This window comes from Haemaphysalis longicornis, unplaced genomic scaffold (assembly GCF_048455015.1).
Source record: "Haemaphysalis longicornis isolate Haplotype H1 unplaced genomic scaffold, Haemaphysalis longicornis Haplotype H1 scaffold_9, whole genome shotgun sequence".
NCBI classification, from domain to species: Eukaryota; Metazoa; Arthropoda; class Arachnida; order Ixodida; family Ixodidae; genus Haemaphysalis; species Haemaphysalis longicornis.
In genome coordinates, this window is record NW_027526460.1 from 56,876,089 (window position 1) to 56,891,012 (window position 14,924).

At 49.4% G+C, this 14,924-nt stretch overlaps 1 protein-coding gene across 1 annotated transcript in view; it reads right to left on the minus strand.

Moving 5' to 3' along the window:
* Positions 1-14,924, minus strand: part of Ocrl (Oculocerebrorenal syndrome of Lowe) — a 27,787-nt gene that overhangs the window by 7,175 nt on the left and 5,688 nt on the right. Inside the window, exons 5-16 of the mRNA XM_077683048.1 lie at positions 14,640-14,663; positions 13,477-13,590; positions 8,714-8,942; positions 7,582-8,091; positions 7,396-7,507; positions 5,229-5,384; positions 4,525-4,725; positions 4,217-4,285; positions 4,042-4,138; positions 2,552-2,676; positions 2,062-2,172; positions 224-325 (exon numbers count right to left, since the gene is read on the minus strand). Of these exons, the coding sequence (XP_077539174.1) occupies positions 224-325; positions 2,062-2,172; positions 2,552-2,676; positions 4,042-4,138; positions 4,217-4,285; positions 4,525-4,725; positions 5,229-5,384; positions 7,396-7,507; positions 7,582-8,091; positions 8,714-8,942; positions 13,477-13,590; positions 14,640-14,663 (1,850 nt within the window). The remainder of the gene's footprint in view (positions 1-223; positions 326-2,061; positions 2,173-2,551; positions 2,677-4,041; positions 4,139-4,216; positions 4,286-4,524; positions 4,726-5,228; positions 5,385-7,395; positions 7,508-7,581; positions 8,092-8,713; positions 8,943-13,476; positions 13,591-14,639; positions 14,664-14,924) is intronic.

Below are 14,924 nucleotides of genomic sequence, written 5' to 3' on the forward strand. Positions count from 1 at the left end.
CATCTTAGTTTTTTGTGTCGTTTCGAGGTCATTCAGTCGCAACTTGAGACCTTGCAGGGCATCAACTACTAGCCTCAGCTTTTAAACATTTCCACTTTAAAACCTCTTTCCCCTCCAAGAACAACTTTGTTGTACTGTGCTTCAACTTCACATGCGTGACTTGGGTTCTGCATTTGTCACTGTTTTTTCACTTGGGAAGCGCGCAGTCCAGCCCCTTGCCCACCTGTGTGAGTCCGTACTTGTGGAGGTGGTCGACCAGAAGCCAGAGCTCCTTGGGGACCTCGAAAGGCACTGCTAGGAGGCCCTCTTCCTGGGGGCTCCGTTCCTGCACACAAGGCCAAGCCACGTCAAGTTGCGTTTCTGAGCACACCTCCACAGAGCATCAGGCCACCAAGCTGTGTGCTCAAACAACATGGCCAACCGTACAGACGACGTGAAGCAGTGCAGTTTGCGTGTGCATTCGCTTGGGCAGTGTGATTCATAAATATTGAACAGAAACCAATGCCCTCACTTTCGGAACATTAACAATGCTGCAGAAATTACATGGAGGCCACATGCATTGCCAGGCAGCATTTAAAAAGTGATAGAAAACATCTTACTTTTTTTTTTCTTTCACAAAACCTTTTCCTTTTCACAAAGTAAGACTAAGGGTATGGGGACAAAAGGCACACGTAAGTACCTGACTGGGTCCCCGCTCCCTTTACAGACATCAGCAGCAGCACAAAGTTACAAGACGCGAAAAGAAAAATTCAGTGCAACTGGTAGCTCAGCAAACAAAAAACAACAAATTTTCAAGCACTCGCATCACTTTGCGTGACAGTGTGGGAATGACACAACATATCATCACACAATAACATAAATACAAACTTACAAAGCACCGAAATTCAGAGGGAATTATTTATACAAAAAAGAAAGGTACATATACAACACAGGATGCCAATAGCTAAATTTTCTCATAAAATAAGTCAAAATACAGATTTTGCAAAACAGTATTCTCGCAATATTCCTTTAAATAAATTTGGAGGACATGTTTCAAAAATCTCCGCGACATCTACATTGTCATATATGAATTAGGAATGAGATAACGCATGGTCTTAAAGCCATAGTTAATACGGGGTAACCCGTAGTCTATTTTTCTGAATTGAAAACTATCATTTATTGAGAGATACATTTGCTGAAATTCATGACCATTTGTATGCATTTCCTTGTATACATACAATGCAAGCTTGTACATATGTAGCTGTTGCATATTAAGTATTTCATGTGCTTCTCTTAACTGTCTGGTACTGTGTCAGGAACCTAGATTTTTTAGAGCCTGAATAGCTTTTTTCTGCGCTATAGTTAGCTTTCAAATATTAGAACGATTTTGTCACTTTGATACTTTTAATTGCCTGATGCTGACTAAGGACAAAACCTCAGTAGTAGTAGTAGAAACTTTTATTGTGCCCGTTTGCTTATTTGCCAAGATAGGCCTTTTAGTAACGCCACATGCTCCTCATGACATCTGGGATGACGTCTCTCACAAAGGGAAAAGTTGGAAACAAAGACAAGAAAAGAAAGAGAGGGAGAAAATAAAAAATTTTAGCGTGTAACGTTCCCGCACCACTTCGTTGACCTTTGCGTATCAAGTGTGCATGCCATCAACCCCCAACCTTCAAATCCTCAACGTTGATTGGCCGATGGCCTCAATGCTCAAGGACAGCTAGCTACCTTAGTTAGTGCCAGGCACACCAAAATGCGAAAAGGCGGTAAAACCAATTCACAACACCTGCGATAACTGTAATAAACTCATGCGAATTGTCTTCATTTTGGCGAGAAAAAAAAATCACAGGCAGTGGATTGAGCTAATTGCGAACGTTTCACACATGCAACACAACTGTTTAGCAATTCGCCATGATTTTGAGTGAGTGAAAAGCAGCGAGGCTGGCCTGAGGTGAGTTCTAGGACCAGTTACTCTGCAGGAAGTGGGTAGGAGACAGAAAAGGATGAATGATGACAGGGGAAAGCATATGGGGAGAAAAAAAAAAGGAACCACATGTGCCAGGGACGGTAGCTGCTTACCACTTTGAGTAACTGTTCCCGGCCGAGCTCTCGAACGGGACAAGGGATGCGCGCCAGGGCTTCCAAGGAGCACCCGTAGCAGCTGGGCTCGTACTCACCAGACACAGTCACGTGAGCACGGGGGCAGTCAAGGGAAAAACGCATGCCACCTCTCTATCCCTGCCGTCAGACTTACAGAGCACAAAGAGGAAAGGTACGTGGGGGGTGACAAAGCTGTGATTCCCCGCCTGGAAAGTAGCGTTTCTAACAGTTCTCATCAAGCAGCTGCTATCGAGGCTACTCAACTACTAGCCTGATCAGGAAAGGGTGCCAGTGCAATAGCACAGCTTTAGATTAAGCGATGGGTTGGAACACACCTGCAGCATTTTTCCTTATCTCAAGCCCTATGCAGTGCTGGGCACTGACCGAGACATATGTACCACAAAGCAACACCCCCAGCCACTACTACTACAGCGGACCAGCCGACAGGCGCCAGAGAGAAAGAGGATATGAAGATGTCCTTCCCCCTCTCCAGGTGGAGCACCAAGATGTCCTCGAGGCAGTCCGAGGCGCTGTTCAGCTTCCATGCTGTGCGCTTGTCCACACACAGCTCCAGGGACACCTGGCACGTTTCCCCTGGTACCCCGCAAGAGAAGGAGGGGGGAGAAAAAAAATCAGCACAATGCCACTCTCCACAGGTGGATGACCAGCGGAGCTATGCAGTTTTATACGTAGCTTATTGTTGCACTTGTACAGACGCGGCCGCTGTAAGAAGTAATACGGCAGTGCAAGGAGTTCTCCGCAGTTCGCCACCACCAACGCAGCGTGAAGCACTGCATAACCGTAGTAGGCGACAGGCAGTTAGCTCCCACTCTGGCGATGATTGCACACTGCCGCAACCTTCCCACGGCGCTACTGGTGGCGCTACTCATGGCGCAAGTCGCGGAACTACTCGGCACTGTTACCTCTAACAGTGGCTGCACCTTAACATAGACTTGGCTATAGTGCCACCTATGGAGAACTTGTTGGTGGTAAGTGAAGAGAGCTGCAGCTGTGAAGTGCGCTTGGGACAAAGTAGTTTGAGGCAAGCACCCACGACGCACAGGTGGTGAGTGGAGGGGGTGCATCGTAGCTATCTTCAGCTGTACCGACGCTTACACAAGGTTTTCTGGTCTATGTGCTCGGATTATGCATGCATCAATCTCCCAGAAACTAGAGTATGACAACTCCACTGTAAAAGGTGTAACTATGAACATGCATGTGCTTCCTAGCGCACCCACGTTCCTGCAGGGACAGAGTACAAAAGCCACCAACTTGCACATACAACAATGCTGCTTGCAAGGAGGAGGAGCCTCAGATGCCAATGCAAACAGGCACAGAAGACAGTTGTGACTGAGGATTTCAAGGCTGAAGAACACTCGCGTGGAGTTTTGGGGTGATGCAGCGCCAGCAGCTGCTCATAGAGTGGATGTGCATAGCTGGCTCGTAAGTGATGAAAAAGTACGTGTCCCCACCCACAATCCAAGGCACAGACTTGAAGCTGGGATGGATTCGGCTAAGATTGGAAGGCATTGCAAGCAAGGCTGCAAGCGAGAGAGCCCCTTTACAACTCTCGGGAGGACCGAGGCCTTTTTTGTGTGCCTTGCTCACACCTGCATGGTGGTGTGCCATTATCAATGCCCAAATCGCTGCTTCCAGATTTTCATTTGCATTGTGCACTCACTTTATGCGAGGCACCAAAATATTTCTGCGCTAAGATCGACATTCTGCATCCTTGCTGATGTGAGCAGTGGGCACTGCTCCCTTGGCCCATTCGATTAATGCAGTAGGTGAATCTTTTAACAAGTGCAATGCACTAGGTGCGGGGCCTACCTCCTGTTTTGCACAAACAAATGCAATTTATTTATGAGGTGGACCATTGCAACTTCCTACCAAAATGTAAGCAGTCTTCAAATGAACGTGACCCAGCACGCATAGGAACTGACAACCGCAGTGCCCTACCTGGCTTGATGGCTCCCGATGCAGGGTTGGCCCTCAGCCACTCCTTGCTGTAGCGACCATTGTCCAACTTGGGCCGGAAGCAGAACTCCACAGGAACCTGCACACAGCAAATGCTGGTGACTCAGGTGTGCCGTCGCTGGCATCTGCGTCAACGCAGGGCAGTGGAATGACTTGCCTGGCCAGTGTTGGCAACCGTCAGCATCTGGACCTGGCTTTCCATGAAATGCAGCTTCTCAAACTGCACCTGCAAAGGGGCGGGGAACGATTTGAACGTCGTCTTGAACACATCCTGCTCGAGAGGCAGCAGTAGTTCAGCCTCCACAACAACCAAATTTGACGCACACTCTGTACGCTCACAAAGGGAAAAGCTGGGATGGTCTTTGCGTCTATGAGAGAAAAATACAGCCAATGCAGCTACTCCTCAGTGCTGCCCAATAAAACAGCTAACATCTGCGGCCAACAATCCGTGACTCGTGGACTTGCCTCGAGCCGGTCGACGGCCACCTGCGGCAGGAACTCGTTCTCCAGCTTGTCCAGCTTCTTCATGATCTCCTCGTAGATGGTGCGGTAGCGGGCGCTGTCGATGACCTTGACGCCCACCTTGAAGCTGGCGCTCACCGGCTTGTGGTCGCTCAACGTGTACGACTCGTGCGAGCTGTACCGCAGCTGCTCCACGTGGGGGCCCTGCCGGGGGGAACACTATCTGGAACAAAGCTCTGGCTGCCGATTCAAGTAGTCTTGTCCCCTGAGCACCAAGCAGGAAAGCCATTGTAGTATAAAAGTACTATAAATTGAGGGACAAGTTACACGGCCATGCCACTGCACTACAAAAGCTGCCTAACCTAGAAGGTGGCTTGGGTCAGAAAACCTGCGGTTTGCTTTGCACATGGTCGAAGGAAGGTCGCACCTCGAACAATATCCAGTGGAACAGTGCAGGTACAAGTCACATCCCAGCTAGAACATGACGAAATTTCTGTCTATTCAGACGACTCTAAAAAGGTTTCCAACTGACTACAATCCTGTGGCACGGACCAGCAGCTGTTGCTAGAAGGGTGACCGAAGCTGTAAGAAGCAGAAGAGACAAGGAAAGAAGAGCTACCAGCCGCTGAGTGGTACCACAGCTGATCACAGCTGGAGTGTTAGTCTCCCCAAGTAGGAGTTGTGCACCAGAAAGACACAGCACTGACCTTCCAGAGTACTCGGTCGCACCAGGCGGGTGCCCTCTGCTTCTCGCTGTTGTCCCACTGCTGGGTGCCCGGGGCGTACTTGTACGTGGGCCGAAAGGTGATGGGTCCCTCAGTGTAGCCCGCAAATGCCTTGCCCTGCTGCTGCTGCTGCCGCAACTGCAAGAGGGCATGATGCACAGAACAATGCAGGATTGAGCTGCTCCCAAATACGCTGCTCACCGCAACAACCACGGATAAACACAGTGGATACCAGGCAGTGACAGGGAGGAAGTTAGGGCAAAGTGGCAATGCCACACTGGTAAATGCTAACGCACCCACAATCGTAGCCCTCACTGAGCTTCAGTGACAACAAAGAAAGAATGATCTTGGCTGTTGTCTGATTTCCCTGGCTATCTTGCGGGGGGAAGTGAGCAGTGCACTCGTTAGAAGCAAGAGTTCTACGGCTACTGACCAACGATGAATAGGCAGATGCAACCTTTGGGCTGGTTGAGAACTGTAAAGCTCTTGCAGATAACTGAAGCAGCAAGCAAAGATTGGGCACAGACCCTTAGCCTGATACACATCATAAGACGAATGTAGAAGACAAAGGAAGAAAAAGAAGGGGGGGTTCAATACAGAAGACTATACGAGAGTGAGAGAGCCATGCACACGAGAAACACCTAACAAGTAAAGGGGCACAAAGCAACTTCTTCAGTTGGGGGCATGAGCATCGCAAAATGGCAGATCATTGTGATCAGCCCAGACATTTAAGTCGCATGAGGTTGTTGTGTAGGTCGCAACTGAAAAATATTTATAGGACGCTATAAGAGGTGTACACACTTTTAAAATGCCCAGAAAAACTATTCAGGCAAGGACAAGCAAGAAAACAAATAATGTGGCGAGAAAAGAAAATGCCACCACAACAATTTAGTCAAACATCTTTGTGGCAAAAGTGGTGGTTGCAATGAGAGGGCACTGCGGTCAACCAACATACTTTTTGCTCAATGGCTCTCGTCCAAAACGGACCTTGCTGCGGGCCTCAAATGGGAGACTAGCCAAATTTCTAGGTATTCACTGAAAAGTTAAGCGGTCAGTTTCTTCACTTGGCAACTCTGAAAATGGCTGCCACTTAGGCACAGACATGGCATGGCTTGTGCCCTGCACCCGCACCCCGCAAAAAAAAAACCCCACCGGCGTGTGTCGTCTGCCCCATTTCAACCTGATTCTCAGCCGCGGTGTCAACAGATATGTTATTAATCACACTCACAGTGGATTCGAAGAATTACTCTGAATTCGGTCGGGGAGAGTTTGGAGCATAAAATACACGCCGTACGGTTAGCATGGACAAGTACTGCCATCTCGCGGAGCCCAACATAACCAGTAATGGCGCACACACATGGTTGCCCGCATGCGTGCCACGCCAGTGAATACAACCTATAGTTAAACAGAGCTGGGGCAAGAGCTGTCTTCTGATCTCTCAAAGGCTATGATAAGCAAGCTCTTGGCTACAGTGGCTTTCCCTTAGGCATAAACATGCCAACTTCAAAGCTGACTTCTGCCAAACAGGAAGGGCTGCACGCACGCTGACCTGTGGTCCACCACCCTAGAGTTGCATCACACCAGCAGAAGCCACTGCATCATGTGCTAGCTAAAACAATAGCTTCCCGTCTGCAGACAGTGTTCCGCACAACTGGAGGAGTCCCCCGTCCTTGCACTTGCGAGTACAGTCTTTGTCAAAATTTTGTGGGCCACGGTGACCGTGGCCGGAGCAGGCACGCGGCCGGGCAGGGGCGCTGCGCTTGCACTGTCGGCTGGTTGCGCGGCTAAAGAGAGCGAGGGGAACTTTTGCTCTTGCTTTCGTAGTGTGTCCGGCGCGACAAGTGCTGCGCAAAGTACGTGCGCTGAAGCGAAGTGCACCTGCTCTGAGGAGCTGGCCGCGCTGCACTTATCGCTCCAGCCATACTACGCAGGGAAGTGCGAAAGTTCCCCTCACTCTCTTTAGCCGCGCAACCAGCTGACAGCGGCAAGTACAGCGCCCCTGCTTGGCCGCGCGCCTGCTCCTGCCCCGGTTCCCGTGGCCCACAAAATTTTGACAAAGACCGTACATAATGAATAGAACCGTGCACCTCCGTTCCACCACACCTTGAGGCAGCTGTCGGTGTGACACTGCTACAGCCCCTCCACCCACCTGGTCGTGCTCGAGCAGCTTGTCCAGCAGGCCCTGATCCACCATACTCTTGACGCGGTCGTGTTCCAGGTCAGCCAGCCGGTAGTTGAGGTCCCCAAGCCAGAAGATCTGCCTGCACACAATGGGGGAGGGGCGGCTGCTGGCACCACCACACACGCACGGGGGGGGAACGGGCCTGCTGCTCACTCGTGGTCGGCGAGGCCCCGGTCGTGGGCGGGGAAGGCGAGCCGGGCGCAGACGTCGGAGAAGTCCTGGTTGCGGCGCTGGCACTCCTCCTGGTGGGCGGCCAGGTGGCAGCAGACGAAGCAGATGGGGGAGGCGTGCAGGCGCAGGCGCACGGCCACGGCGCCCTTGTTGCCCATCTTGCCCAGGATGCCCGTGCCCACCCAGTGGGCCTCCACCTCCTGCACGTGCGCCGACAGCGACTCCTCCACAAACAGCACCAGCATCATGCCCACCAGCCGCACCAGCTTCGCCAGCCGGTACCGGGCGCCCGGGTGCAGGCCCAGGGCCACCGCCCGCAGCCACTCCTCCTCGCGGGGGCTGTCCGTGAACAGCAGGGCCTCCTTGCTCAGGTCCAGCTCCTGGAAGCCCACCGCGTACACCTGCGGCGGATCCGGGTCGCACGACAGCCACCCGCCCAGGTCCACCAGGCCGCACGCCTGCCCGTTCACGTTCCACGTGCCCAGGAAGAACCTGGGTGAGGACAGTAGGACCATGGGGAGACAACAACTCACAACGCAGGGAACAAAGAGACCTCCCCGTACCTAATGGCAGAAAATGCCAGGTATCCCTTTGGCGACAGTAACCACTAGTAGCTACCACTCTACAGCGACAATAAGCAAGCAACTCGCAGCATCCTATCTGCCCTGGCTAAATGTGTGTCAGCACATACACTGGTCTTTGTTTATTTTTTTCACAGACAGCCCAAATAAGCCAAGTGTGCACTTATACTGGCTGGAAGTTGGATGGACCAAATGACAGACTTATGTCCTCAAACTATTACACAACTTTGAAGTGAGCATGTACTACAAGTATAAATTTCTGGTTTTTGACCGCATATTTGATATTTGTTCAGACTGCCAATTCACCACCAAAAACTTGTTTACATATCAGCTCTGGCTGCATAAAAAAAATGACACATAGAACTGACTTTTACAACTAAGCTTCAGAGTAACTGAACACATGATAGACACAAAGTTTGAAAAAGATGTATTTCAAATTAAGGGGAAGGAAGAAGGAAGGTAACAGCGAGGAAGGAGAAGACCTCGATGCACGAGGCCGCTTTTCTGCGAGCCAGGCAGTAAAAGGGGCGTGCCTGATGTGCTCGAGGCGAGTGTAGTCGTCCTCCCGCATGGCCAGCTGCAGCCGCACGACGCTCTCCCGTGCGGCGAGTGGGGTGGCCCCCTCAGCGATGGTCTGCCGGGGGGGCTCCCCGGGGCTGTTCAGCAGGCTCTCCGAACTGCCGTCCAGCTGGGTTCCCCCATAATGGTTCAGCCAGGAGAAGAAGTCGCTGCCGCCTGCAGCCCCCCGCACCAGCGCATGCCCTGCAGAGGGGGGGGAGAAAAAGGGGGGGGGGGGCAGTTGAGATAAGATAGACGGGTCTTTGACACGGGACTGGCACCTGCTTTAGCTCAAATCAAGTTGTGCTCCATCTCCAGTACGCACTGCCGACAAACGTTAGCTGTGCAAGGTTGCTACGCACGAGGCGCACGTACGTGCTTTTGTATGGGAGGTGAAATACGGTACAGTTAAACCTGGATGTAACAACGTTGACAAAAGTTTGAAATTTTTCGTTACATGCAAGTTTCGAGGTAAAGCTCACAATAATGAAGCAGAAACGAAGCTGGAATGCTAGACATCAGTGAAGGTGAACTCACCCTTCAAAGGTTTATTTCACACTGAATAACCACACGACTTGCGCCTGCTGCTTTCGCACTAGCTGGGCACTACACAGCACTCCAAAGAAGCACGGTGACTTAGCCCCATATTCACAAACCTAACTTAAAGATCACTTTTACCTTTTGAAACTTTGCAATGTCTTGATGAATTTAAGGACCAAATATGTGCTTAACTATTTTGTTACGGCGGAAAAACGGCCGATTTTGAGTGCTTCCACGAAACTTTTTTTTTCTCTTGACACCTTTGGCATTGGCATTTGACACCTTTGGCATTGGACACCTTTGGCATTGCTATGCATGTAATTGTAGCTTATAGATTGCTCTTACAAATAAATACCAGCAATTTTGTGAAAGGTACAATTACTTACAGTTTATTAGTCAAATAATCAGGAAAAAATGCACAAAAAAGTATACACGCAACGTATATAGGCGATTGTAATGAGCCTAAAAATTATTTTAGGGATTCTAAGATATACAAATTGTTCCTACATTTCTTGGCTATGATTCAATATATGTATCAACGCTGTACACCAAGTTTTGTATTCTTGTGGGCCCGTCAACCTAGCGGAACTGACGGCTGTGCCACTCCTCGAAGCCACTCGAGTGTAAGTCGCTCATGCATCCAAGCACACTTTTTTGTGTTCTGACACAAAATCCTTTTCACTTTAGTGGTAAAAAACCAGAAAAAAAATCCAGCGCTCTTGAGAAGTGTCGCACATCGCTCCGTAGCGGTAATCTGACACGAGTGCCAGGCTATCATGAAGGTGATAACGCGATATGACGCGGCGCATTTGGCAAAATATCCCTACCGTACGCTGTACAGACCCTACACATCAATGTGTAAAGCCGCAGTCGTCAGATAGGAAGCCCGTTTTGTTTATAAATACAGCCCAAATACAGCAGACGCCGTTTTCACACAACTCGCCACTACCGTGGGTTCAAATTTCACTCTTGGCGCGGTCTCTGCACGTGAAATATCAACAAAACATAATAAAATCGAAAAATGAGTTGTCAATAAATACGCCAGATGGCGATAGCTGTCCGACAGGCGTCGTTTCTAGCTTTCGCGGGACGTTTGAAATCATCGGACACCGGCGTCCGATGGCCTATGGCGCCATACTGAAAGAGTTAAAGGGCGCCTTTTTGCGAACTTGATGCTCTTTTCCTAACTCAAAATTGTTGAGAGGGTGCTCTGCCCTAGCAGGCCACTCTGCCCTAGTAGGCCAAGCCTCTGCTTGAGTGACACAATTCAATCACTTTGCTACCACTGAATTTTACTGCCCCACGCACTAACTACATCGTCAAATCCAGAGATACGATACCGCCCGTAAATTTTTACAATTCCAAAAGTACAAAAAGACGCTGCACCTGGAGCACGAGACATATTGAAGTGAAAAGACAGAATACCTAAATTAGTCCCCCTGGGTTTTTTGGAGCACACTGAAACCTTGCACACATGGGCATTCAGAAATGCAGACTCTGGTTGAATGCCACGACCCTTCGTTGTGGGAATCCCGACATTCTCGTTACCCCGTTTAGCTAGCTTTCCTGCACAGACACTACTACGCAAACGCACACAAGGAACACATGCCATCCACGACAGGTTCACTTTGTCGGGCGAGAATGTACCTTCATCCATAACCAGCTCCCACACTGCAACTGCGCCAACAACTGACCAAGTCTCGCAGGAAGCAGGTTGAGGAGGTATGCTCTCTGGGACTGGGGGACGCGGCTGTGGGAGGGCATCTCACGAGCTGCTCTGAAATTTTGTTGGTGAGCCAAGCCGCCTCAATCCCTGAATAGCGTTATTTATGCCCCCTTCCTATGTAGCTGTTATGGCCTACAACTAGTCTGTATGCAGTATCTTCGACTGCACAAGCAATAAGTGTTGCCCACAATGTTTAGCTCTGTCACCTCTCCTGCCTCGTTCCACTGTCTTTGTGAACAAAAGACTGGCCGCAGTAAGCGCTTGCACAATATGTTTACTGGGTGCTTCTTGAATGCACGGTGAGGTAGAAACAGAGTGGATGCCTCGACAATGTGTAACATCAATGTCTCAGCCACTGTGCCATTATAACAATCCGTTTGTTAGCGTTTCATTGTGCATGATTTTCATTGTGGATGCGCCGAATTGGCCCTTTGTTTGTTTTAACCATTACAACACACTTTAGGCTTACTCTTTAGTGCCACTAGCAGTCCTGGGCTCTTCTTCGGGTTTTCTGGTGTTTTCTCACCGATAAACGGGGCGATAAAAGCGCCACTGTTCCACAACAGCACCACTGCTCCTGGCAACAAGCATGCCAAGCAGCTGGCTACCATGCAAAATGTTTTCTTTTCAAACCGTTCCCTTTTTTGCAGAACCTGAAATATGCCCAGCTCATTGGCTTGTGTTCCAGTACAGACGACACACACTGAAGACAAAACCATGAAGGTAGGGGAGAGCAACAGGCACCCCAGCCCAATGCGGTGTTCCTGAGCAGTGCACCTACACAACGATGCCATGCGCTTAAAGGGACACAAAAGGCCGAATGAAATTCTGTTTTGACTGACAGATCAAACACTTCTAAGCTCTCTCGGCTTTTGTTCAACGAGCAACGATGCGTTATTTGATGAGAAATAAGCAACCAGAGCTGGCATTTCTCTCACCCGCTTACCTATCACTTTTTCCTTGACGTAGCCTTTGCGTCACAAACTAGGAGCAAAGCACCGGCAGCACCGGTGCGGTCTACGGCTCGTTTCTCTGGCTGAGGATTTGGCGTTTATGATTTTTCCCCGATGGAATGAGGAGCGCTTTTAAATGTTCGAGCGGCCAGTGTCCCCGCCTACTCCAGATTCCCAGACCCCATCCAGCCTACTGCCAGCGAAGCCTCTTTTGAAGCAACAAGCGCCGTTTCGAATATCAAGTGCGACGTCGTCAGGCAGGTGCCTTCATTTTACCTCATCTGGCAGTCACAGTTATCTCATATCATCTTCTCGTGCGGTGCAAACTCAGTGTGAAATAAACGCTCTTCACGGTAGCCGTGTCGGCAGTCATTGTAGCCCGCGCTCCCCTTGGCTCAACCATAACAACGGCAGAGCGACACACAGTTTACAGATTACCAACGGTGGCTCGAGGAGAGGGGGCGGATCAGTAAGCTAACCACTCACACTAAGTTAATTTTACGGGCGACTATGTTTGAACCGGGCGCGCTTTAAGGACAGCAAAATTTTGCATGAAGTGTTACTCCCCTTCCTACTCCTCTGCACGTGGAGAACGGGAGATCGGAAGCTCAAGCGGCTCGCTTAATCACCTGCATTGCATCTTGTTCCTTTTGCAGGTTCTAATGAAGGCGCTTTAGCTGCTTTCTGCCAGGTATACCGCTCGCAGAAGCTCGGGCGCTCATCGTCGTAGGTTATTGACTTCGCTAATTGCGCATCAATGCTTTTAAAAAACGTAACTGAAAGCATGATGGCTGACTGAATAGTGAGGGAAGCAGCCTGCCTCACTGTGTATGAAAGCTGTACTCTGTGTTTTTTAGATACAATGACCTCACGGAAAGCTTTGATTTACGTTTATTTCACGTGCTCAACCACTTCAGAACTTTTATTTTTTTATTTTCTTTTCTCAAATGCTTCTCCAATGAGCTCTCGCCATTCACCACTCTTGTGACGTCACAGACCGTAGTACCCAAAAGCGTGCGGGGCATTGTCCCCTGTTTTCACATTTCTGGCGTTTTCTGCCTTATTAAACAACTGCTAGCCGTGAAAATGGCGTATTTAGATTCTTGGCCCCGTCATCCATCGATACAGGCCAATTTGTTTCCCAATTTAGTGTCTCTTTGAACATCCCAGTCAGAGCATAACACGCGATACAGGATTAGAAAACACAGTGCTCTGCTGGCCAAAGTCCCATGCCCACCTCATTCCCATGATCTCTTCTTTCGGAAGGCGGGCTTGCTGTGAACCCTTTAACCTCCTCTATTCTTCACAATGCTTTCACATTCTCAGTTTGGTGTCACACACGTGGCTGAGAGGAGCATAACATAACATGTGAAACAGTATAAACTCCAGCAATGCAAAGTCTTAGTGCTCGACAGCATGAACATGCGTTGCCAGGTGTGAGAGCCAGCACTGCTGTCTCGCCTTAACTCCACCGCAGCATGTTTGAGGCCCGGGAGCAGAGAGGGGCGGGAAGACTCACGTTCGACGGCCTTGCCCACGTGGGCCAGGAAGGAGCGGGCCTGATCCGTGGCGGGCAGCTCAAGCAGCAGCTTGCGGCGCTTGTGGGCCACCTTCACGTACATGTCCACCCCGGCTGCACGCACAAGGAGCTGGTCGGTCACACCACCACCACCCACTCGGGCTATTTACGCGTAACGTGGGCTTGTGGCCATCCCTGTTACTGTGAGCACAGTGTTTCCCTTCGCTGGCCATGTCCTTTAGTCAAACCACCTATTTCCATGCAGCACGAGGGCAAATGCCTTTGAGTCTACAATCTTGGCAAACGACTGTTTACACCCTAATGCACCTAGTTCCACTCAATGCGTGCACTGTGTATGCTGATGTTAAGAAGGGTTGCATGACAACACAGTGGTGCCTAATTATAACATCCCCGCTTGTAACAAATGCTCGCTCACTGTGACAGGACTGATTTAATTTAAACCTTCTTTTTCACATTATTGGTCTTACTTCAAACTTGTCTTATTAAACACAGATAGTTCGAATTATTTACTACACTGAACAGTTTAAACACACCCCTGAGATTTTTTCCCATACACAGTGCATTTTATATATATCGGGTTGTCAATCACACTGAATTATTTTCTGATCCCCTTCTAGTTCAAATTGCCAGGCTTAACTGCACAGGCTTAATTAAGTGGAGCAGCCATCACAGCACGCATTAGAACATCCCAATTGCGGTTTTGAAAGCGGGATCCCCGGAGCACTTTCAGCATTCTGCAAAGTTGCCGTATTCAGGTCTCCAATGCTGTCACTGCAGCAAATGCTCTCTGGCCCCAAACCCTATTCAGGCTCATTTTGGTGGCAACATGAAATATGGTCTTTGTTGCAAGACTTAAATTTATTTTTCAACTTCTCCGCACAGCACATATTAAAAGGTTTTTTGAGTACCCTCGAACCTGTGCTGCAAAGCCGTGCATACAAAGACATGCAAAACACTAGCACACAGATGACTCCAAGCACAAAAGCAAATGCAGGAACTGGGGTATTTACTGAATCGGCAACTGTTAAACGTTGCCCACCCTATCCCTTTTTCAGTTTGTACTACGCTCACTATCACCTAATGGAAAACCCGAGAGAAAAAAAGTAATCACATTGAAAAAACACCGTGGTAGCCACGCTTACCTTTGCCATGTGAACTAGACGTGTCTGCAACAGAACAAAAAATGCAGTAAAAAAAAAAATGAGAAAGGCAGTGTGTTTTGAGATGCACTAATAACACTGAGAAGAGAAATTAAACCCCGTTTCCACCCAGTGTGAAATCTGCTGAATCAGCGGAGCTGTGGGTTGTCTTTACGAAGATTCTGCTTAGCTTCAACTTCTTTCTTATGCGTAATGTTAGAGCCGTCTTAGAGGCTATACAATATAATTTGTTTCCGAACGCTTCTGGTAAAACGAGAGCTATAGTCG